Source organism: Clarias gariepinus, chromosome 26 (assembly GCF_024256425.1).
Source record: "Clarias gariepinus isolate MV-2021 ecotype Netherlands chromosome 26, CGAR_prim_01v2, whole genome shotgun sequence".
NCBI classification, from domain to species: domain Eukaryota; kingdom Metazoa; phylum Chordata; class Actinopteri; order Siluriformes; family Clariidae; genus Clarias; species Clarias gariepinus.
The window spans coordinates 633,182-642,531 of NC_071125.1; the positions used below are offsets into that span (position 1 = coordinate 633,182).

General features: G+C 38.9%; 1 protein-coding gene across 1 annotated transcript; it reads left to right on the forward strand.

Moving 5' to 3' along the window:
• Window positions 1–1,060: 1,060 nt before the first annotated feature.
• Window positions 1,061–6,197, forward strand: LOC128513818 (uncharacterized). The gene is made up of 7 exons (XM_053487368.1): window positions 1,061–1,103; window positions 2,860–3,114; window positions 3,231–3,357; window positions 3,620–3,674; window positions 4,587–4,690; window positions 4,787–4,882; window positions 5,246–6,197. Exons 1-7 carry the CDS (start codon window positions 1,061–1,063, stop codon window positions 5,310–5,312), a joined length of 747 nt encoding a protein of 248 aa, XP_053343343.1. The 3' UTR covers window positions 5,313–6,197.
• The last annotated feature ends 3,153 nt before the right edge of the window (window positions 6,198–9,350 follow it).

Here is a 9,350-nt window from a genome sequence, read left to right on the forward strand (position 1 = left end):
CTGGGTGTGTTCAGTTTGCCAGGAACAGCCTTTAGTTCTCACTTCATGGTCTTCTCTAAGCTAATCTGATTATGTGTGTATTTGTATGTGTGAGTGCCATTTCAGAGTCAGTTTATAACTTTTCTCCATCACCAGAGCAGACTGTGTTGGCCTGAACTTTTCATTTATTTATTTATTTATTCATTTATTATTTGTATTATTTGTATTGTTTACTTCATGGAGTTTCTGAGCCCATGGCCCAATATTTTACCATCGTCTTTATTTTAAAGAAAAATGACTACAGGAAGTCCCCGACTTATAAACGAGTTCCGCTCCGAGAAATCATTAGAAAGTCAGATTCGTTAATAAGTCAGACAAAGTGAGTCTTATACACCTGTATACACCTTTGAAACATATATACAATGTGATGCATGATAAATAAACACACAGGTTAGGTTATACTCTTGCAAGTCTGCACCTGTATTCCACAAGGGGAGTCCCGGTGATGTAGCGGGGTCAGCTGACCTCGTTTAAAGGTCACCCGGTTAGATGTCAGGGATGATTATATATTATTGTGAAATATATTGTGTTTACTGCATGCTTGAAAGGATGCCATTTGGTCTCAGAGCTGTATTGGACTGTGAACTCTGTTTTGTCGAGGATTTTTTTGTACAATACATGTGAGCTACTTCAGAAATTCGTAACTTGAATGTTCATAAGTCGGGACTTTTTTATTTCAAATGAAATATTTCAATTTTTTTTTAATAAATACAACTGTTTAAAGAAAGATGGAATGGGAAAAAGTTTAATAATGTATTTTATTTCCACACATTATTACTATATTTTATTTAGGTTTGCACTGCAGTTTTTTTTTTATAGCTCTTTTAATGATGTGTGTGTGTGTGTGTGTGCATAAGACCTCTGCTGACTTTCCTGTTTGTGGTTTCTAAGCTTGTAGCTAAATCCAGAATGTTCTCTTTATCCGGGAAGTATTTTCAGTTTTTACACATGATGTCAGAGTCAGTAAGCTCAGTACACACAGACCCAACACTGTGTGTGTGAAGTTCTAACTGAAGAAGAGATGAAGACGCTGCACTTGGCTCTGATTCTGCTCTCGCTGTCCGGTATGAAACATCATCTCACTCTTAGACAGAATTATTGTTCAGAGTTTTAACTGTGTTCTGATTGATGTTACAGTGTATACACTCAGTTACTGGTGTAGTTTGACTCAAAAAGAATACTGTGTGATATTTAATAACATTTCATTTCGACTTAATAAATTAAAACTAATTACTAAATATTTATAAACGCATGATTAAAATATGAATAAGTATATTTACCTTCCATAATAAATAGCTATTATGTAATAATGTCGTAGTGCTCATTCACCTGCTCACTATAACACATCAACATCAATCAACAGCTTCATACACACAGGGTATAGAAGCTTCTTATCAGATTATTACTGAACATAATATACCAGTCAACACAGTATATTTAAACATTTAACCTCTTCACCAATATGACAATTTTTTAAATACTGATGCTAATCGACTTCATCAGGAGAAACGTGACGAGAGTCTGTTTCACGTGTAATTGCATGTGAGTTTACAGATATGAATCTAAAGACTGTTGTGTGGTAGAACTTAGTACAAGTCACTTTTTGTCTTGTTTGCGAATTGAAGTGAATGCACACACAGCAGGCGTGTCATCGTTGCACTTCCTATGTCATGACTATGTCACAGCCTGCTCTGAAGGAAAAACAAGACAAACTTGGTGGCATCAGATCCTAAATATATCATTTTGCAGTGAGCCAGAATTGAATGAGTAATGGTTCTAACTATGTTTTATTGCATAGCAACTTATGCCAGTAAATAAATTAAAAACAAGTTTGGTTAAATGTGATAAGATGACAGGATCAGACTGAGACCATCAGCAGGAATGTTTGTCATTAAAGCACACACTTCATATCAGGTCAGGCTTAGGAAATTTCTATTGTTTCTATGGATGCATGTTTCGAGTTGTCATGCTCCTTTAGGTTAATCAAAATGTAGGGAACTAGGAAGAATAATATTTTGTGATCTCTAAGAAACTTAAGCATCTGTAATAATATACAGTATACAGATAAAATAGTATAGAAAAAATATATATCAGAGACACTGAGACACTTAAATACACATATAAACCTTTAAACCACTACCATGTAATCTTACCAATCTCCTTTATTCTCCATGTATTTCTCTACACAGGTGTTCTCACTAAGGACAGTGAATGGGGTGTGAATTATCCTGATAATCCGATCTGTGCTGTGAGAGGATTCAGTGTCTCCATTCCCTGTAGTTATTATTATCCAACATCAAATCCCAGGATGCAGGTGACACAAATGCTTTGGTGCTCAATGAACTCAAACACAGGAATGTGTCGTGTCCCTCCGTATGTTTATGACAGCGCATCAAACACCAAGTCAGACTTTGAGTACGTTGGAGACGACAAATCAAACTGCACTTTGTTAATCCACAATGTACAGTTCAGTTATTCTGGAGAGTACAAATTCAGATTTATAACTGATGCGACCGTTGGCATGTGGACAGGTTTCCCTGGAGTGACTCTACAAACTGGAGGTAAAATGTATTGATTAGAATTAAAGTCCAAAATATTTATTATCTGAATGATTAACTTTTTCTTAACCACAGAAATGCATTAAACAACATTGCAGTCATCCTCACGTCATGAACTGTAAAAGTGAATTTGAGTCTATTTTTAATTTTATCAGGAAATCTCATTTATTTGATGTTAATGTTTATTATTCAATACTACATGTTTATCTGTGTGTGAAATCCTGATTGAGTGACGTGGAGTCTTTCCTGCTCTCTGAAAAAGATTTAAAGGTGTCACTAATCAGGCTCAGTGGAAACGGAACCCTTAAACAAGGAGACTCGTTAAATCTGACGTGTGATGTGAACTGCACACACAGTTCCTCACAGTTTGTGTGGTCTAAGAACAACGAGCAGTTAAACACATCAGGACCCGTTCTTCACTTTCCTGCTCTAACCGTGAGGGATTCTGGGAATTACACCTGCACTTGGAAAACCAACGAGACGTCAGGATCTAAAACCATCAGCCTTCAGGTCGAGGGTGGGTCCGTCTGCTCACAACACTCATGACTGTCTCGAGTGATTACTGAAGGAAATAAAGTGACTCGTGTTCAGTTAAATATTTCAGTGTTACCCCAGTGCTGGTGTTGTTTACAGGTGACAGCACGAAAGATCCAGAAAATTCTGAAAATCCTGATGCTCGGTCAGTCTGGATGATTGTTTTAGTGACAGCTGGAGTGATGTTCATGGTGTTCGCTATCCCAGCTGTGATTTACAACAGGAGGTAAAACTCTGCATGTTTCCACACATTACAATCTACACAGTGAGAAATAAAATCACATCCTGTGTTGGACTTTAATCGAGTCTCAGGATTCAGTTTCAGTTGTAGATTTTTAGCTCTACTTGATAACAGTTGAAGTGGAGTTTACTGCAATATTTAACACACACAGTATTGTTCCTTACTCTGTTTAAATGAGATGTATGAGATCACAGTGTGTATTCTAGGGCATGTCCATGTGCACTGTGTGTTTTCCTGCTTCTATTAGGAGGAAGTTTAAAGCTGCAGAAGAAAACAGGAGGGAAAGTGGAGAGAAAACACAGGTAGGAGCTTCTCACACAAACGCCTTTTTAAACTACAATGTTAAAATGCTAAAACGTTATTTATTTAACCGTTGGTTCTAACTGAGCAGTCTGATTTGACGAGAGGTGTACGACAAGTGGTGATAATAGATGGTAACAGCACTGGGACCAAATGTATCGCTCATATACTGTATAAGGTGTCAGTAATTACACTAACTGTTAGTTGCTCTATGTGTGTTGGAGCAAAATAACTGCGTAAGTAAACAAATAATCTGTTGATAATAAATTGTTCCACTCCTTCCCATTAACTCCCTCCTTCCCTCCTCTCGTCTTACAGAGTAGCCCTCCCTCCCGTCTTATTTGAGAGGACGGAGGGCTACTGTGTGAGACAACCTTCTCTCTCACAGACACGCACACGCACACACACACACATACCAGAAACACTGTTTATTAGAAAATTATGGAAAATAGTGGAAATAATGGAAACTCAGACAATTCGTTTCACAACCCAAAAATATTCAAATAAAAAAAAATAATCCGCAATATAAAGTGCAAATAAAACTAATGGATCCTATTCCAGGAGACTTAGGGAATATAGTGGGGTACACCCTGAACAGGGTGCCAATCCATCATAGGGCACAAATATAAACTGTACTCACTCACACAATTGGGCAATTTGGCAACGGCAAAGTAGAAACTAGAATGAATAAGTCGTAAAAACCCTGAGCAAACAGGATAACCTGGTCTGTTTCTTTTTAAACATTCAATCTGCAGTAGTTTTATTCTTAAGTTTGGTTTTGTTGGTTGGAGGGGAGCAAGTTCTCCAAAAGATGAGAAGTGTCCTCATGGTAAATATAAGTGTGAATACGTCTGAGCTGTTTCCCCACACTGCTGTACATTAGAACTGGTGATGTGTGTGTTGTGTTTTTACAGACAAAGCCACAGTTACAGCAAGTTTCACAAGATTCTGATGAAGAAACGCTGAGCAAGGAGGAAGTGACTTACGCATCTGTCCAAAAGAAAGCAAAGACCAAAGGGTAAAAAAATAATGTGTTTCATTGAAATGTTCTTGAAAATCACAATATGATATTTTGTCACCCAGCTCTTAGTGAGATTATTTTCTCTCTCTTGAGGTTAATAAACCGAGTTCCTCAGTCTGATGAAGAAGTGTTAGATGAAGGAGTGACTTATGCGTCTGTGTGCGTCAAACCCAACAAACCAACCAAACAGTAAGCATGAAAACATCACACTTTACTAATTAATTGCTTTAGACGTGCCATGTGTTAGGATGAAACAGTAACAGAATAAATTAACATAAAATCGTAAAAGTGTACTTTCTCTATTTAGCAATAAATATGGAATATATTACTTTTTATTAAGTTTATAATTTGTTTTAATGCTCTTGAGTATCTGTGAATGGAGTGTGTTCCTGGTCTCAGTGACGTTATCGCAGCTATAAACAGTCGTTTCCTCACCAGCCTCTCTTATATCTTTAAATGTAAGTGTGTTAGTGAGAAAGCACAAAGTGTGGTGTAAAAGCAGTCTAACATGCAGAATGTGTGTGTGATAAACAGGTGTGTGTGTAATTTCAGGCGTGTCCACACTGAGCAGCAGGAGGAGGACGATTCTGTAATCTACAGCACTGTGAAAACGGCCTGATGATGCTTTCACACCTCATTCACCCACAGTGCAGATGAGTTTTATTTAGTTATCATCATAATGCCTGGGATGTTTCCACACATGGAACTCATTATGGTTTAAGACTCGCTAATATCACAGGAAGTGGCAGTTTATTTACTGTAAACATCCTGTCTGGAAGTTGTGAGGCCACGCCCCCTTACACCAAGCACTTACTGTATAATAAAGGACAAAGCGATCCGTCTGCATTAAATATATAAGATGTGTGTAAGAGGCTACTTTTAGTGCAACAACCATGTGTAGATCATGAAGACACGCCCATCTGTGTGATTCATACAGAGAGCCCTTATCCTGTGGGATTTTGTTCAGAATCACTACAGACGTCCTCACACAACATTACTTAAGTCCAGAAAACTAATCCGGTCCGAATACGGCTTTAGAAACAAGATTTTCTGATTCTGATGTTGATCATCACCATTTAATGCAGGGAGTTTTTAATGATATAAAATCCCGGCACTGCCGAGCTGACACTGTTGGATTCATCAGCAAGTTCTTTAAACTTCATCTACTCGCTCAGCTGTAAGTCTCTTAGAATAAAAGTGTCCGACAAATGAGAAAATGTACAGTAAATGATTATTTAAGCCCTTACTGTATGTTAACAGAGTGTTTTTTTAAAAACATATTGCATATTGTTTGCAAAAGTAATATTTCGGTTTTGTTGTTTATGTACAATGTAATGAAAATGATATAATAGGTATATTCTTATGCTGAAGGTGCTAAATTTTCTCCATAATTTAGGTTATTTATTAATGAACACAGTAACAGTAATTAATAAACACGGTAATATGATGACAATAATCAGACTTGCCTGCTATGGTTTAAAATATAAAAAAAAAAATGAATAGACATTTATAAAAATAATTAATAAGTTATAAAACCTTAAGTATCTTGTGTGTTGCTGTAGAAAGTAAATATGTAATAATAGTATGGTAATCTGGTAAATCTGGTTCACCACCTTAAAAACTATTTTGTTGTTCTCAAACTTTAATATAAAACATGTCTGAGCCCTTAAAATGAAACCCCGTCATTCTGCAGAGAAAGTTCTGTAAATAAAAGATGTGGTTTAACACAAAGAGACTGGAAGTGTGTACTCAATATGCCGAGTGTACACAAGTGTGTGTTAGTGTTACAGGCACGGGATGAAACTTTGTGTTCAGACTTGTGCCACAAATTTAATGCATGTCATCTATATGAATATAACATAATAACACTGTTTCCTTTGCGTCCTGGCTGTATTACTACTGGTTTGAGTGAAATAAATCAAACTGACAGCGCCCTCTGCTGGACATTCCTCATAGCACGGGTACCTATTTATACAGTATATAACTTCAGTATTATAAACTTGACAATAACATGAAAAAATTATGACATTACAATATCTGCTTGTCATGAACTGATTATATTGTTATATTATAGTAGGTTAGATTAGATTAGATTCAATTAGATTTAACTGTTTAACTATTGTGCAAAGTGCATGTAAAAAGCCAATGAAACGCAGTTAGCATCTATCCAGAAATGCATAAGTGGCATGTTTATAATAAATTACAAATGGGGATTTACAGCTATGGGGTGATATGTACTGTACACAGGTATAGATGTTAATGTACAGAAGATGCAGTAGGGATTAGAAATAGGTTAAGTCTGGTATATACAGTATGCATGTGCAAACAATGTACTGTAGTGTGGAGTGGTTAAGAAATGTTTACAATATAACATGCTAAACAGGGTATACATATTTGTGTGTGTGTGTGTGTGTGTGTGTGTGTGTGTGTTTGAAACTAACATTAAGGTTTAGTAAGTTTAGTGCAAATAAATGACCAGATTTTAGAATTTTGCTAATTTAGAAAGATTTTAAGTCTGTAAATAATAATTGGGAGAATTATAGTATATTAAACTCCTAATAAGTGATAGTAGTTCCATTATCAATACATACTTTATACTGTATGTGCATTGATTAGCTTGTTAAAACAAAATGTTTCTACATTTTTGTTTAGCTCAATATGGTGGAACCTGATCGATGTTTCTGTGAGATTAGTAGATGGTCGACTGAACCATATTTTCTGCTCCCTGGTCTGAGATCTGGACTGTCACTAATTAACTATGCCTGGTCTGAGACCATAGGCTACACTGCAAGAAAATAAGCGTAGTTCCCTTTCAAAGGCTACACTCGATGCTGCGTGAAAACGCTATGGGAATATCTTTTTATGTGCCGGTTGTGAAGCATGTACGTATCAAACACGCCAAATTTTGGCCTATATAACCTCGGTAGGGTGACGTCATCTGATTAGACACACCTGCAGGTTATAAATACAGGTGAACCGGAAACATTCCTTAGATCTTTTGTCTTCACCGCTTTGTGCGCGCGTGTGTCAACAAGCATACTAAAAAAATTTCAGCAGAATTTAAAGCTTATAAAACTCACCAGACAATAATGCTGGAGTTAAGAGCTAGATGTCCCCCTCCGTGCGATAATTTCCTTTCGGAGGGCGATATGCACACTTTCTGCTTTGAATGTTTGGGTGAAAAGCACGCTCTCGAAGGGCTTAATAGAGAGTGTGCGAACACTGTGATCTTCTCCCCATGAAGCTGCTACACGCGCGTCTCGCGTTCTTTAGGGAGCCACGAGCCACGCTGCACTTATGGGGATCACAGGCTGACTTGGCCGAGGCACAAGAAACAGAGCCCCTCCTGGCCCTCTCACCTGATCCCGAACTCTCTCCTTCCACTTCATCAGTGCACTCTGGTGCCTCTCAGGGATGCGTTGAAGAGACTCACTCCCCTGCTTCTGTGGAAATGGATGTAGCTTCCTTAGAACGCTCCTCTAAAGATCAGAGAGAATATGAGGAGCTGCTTGAGGTTATAATGTGTGCAGTCGAATTGGCCATATTGATTGGCCACAGAAGCAAGCTCACCCAAAACACTTAAAATTACACGACAGATTCCTGTCCTGAGACGCTTGCGTGCTACAGTATCTCTCTCCTGCGGCATCATCTTTATTTAAGAAACCAACACTTCCCTCCAAGCCGTGTACAACTTCTTCTACCCTACAGGAAAAGCGTTTAAAGCAGCAGGTCAAGCCGGCACTTACTAGCACACCATGGCGGTTTTGCAGGCGTATCAGGCTGATCTGCTGAAAGATCTGAGCACGAGCAGCACGGTGAATCAAGAAGCATTCACTAAATTACGCCGGCTACTGATTTAACCCTGCGTGTGACTAAACAAACAGCCCGTGCTATCGGCCGTTCTATGGCCTCTTTGTTGACCGCTGAAAGACACCTATGGCTAAATCAAACAGGCATCAAGGATAAGGACAGAACTTTTCTCCTTGATGCTCCTGTTTCACCTTCCGGCCTATTTGGCAATGCTGGTAATACCGTCACCACTAGGTTCCGAGCGGCTAGATTGTATGAACAGGCCTTTGGGAAATTTCATGAGTCTCATGAGTCGAGGCCGTCGCCAACCAGCCTCGACCAGATCTGATTCTCACTAGGCGAGAGGCGCAGAAGGAGAGTGTCAGCAGCCGGGCACCCCCTGTAAGGACTGTGGTACGGCTCGTCGCCCCTCACAGACAGCCACCAAAAGATCAGATCGCCGCACTGTCTTCTTCGCTAAAAATAAATCCTGATAGCCTATGCGCAGCCTACTACGGGAGCGGCACTCAGCGCTTTTTCCCTTAAGCATGCCCCCCCCTGGCAGTGCAAGCTACTGCCAGGCTTATCTTCCTGGGTACTAAAGACTGTAGACAAGGGCTACGGGATTTAGTTTGCTCATTGACCTCCGCGTTTCAACGGCGTGGTCCACATTTCCGTGATACCGAAAAGTGCGCATTTGCTGACAGAAGTTGCTGGGGAATGGGGCAATGGAACATCCCCTACCAGACAGTGAGTCAGGCTACTACAGTCAGTATTTTCTGGTTCCAAGAGGAACGGGGGTCCAATTTTTTGATTTCACTGCCTGTCCCGCTATCTAAAATGACTAACACAGCTGCAAAATGTTGAC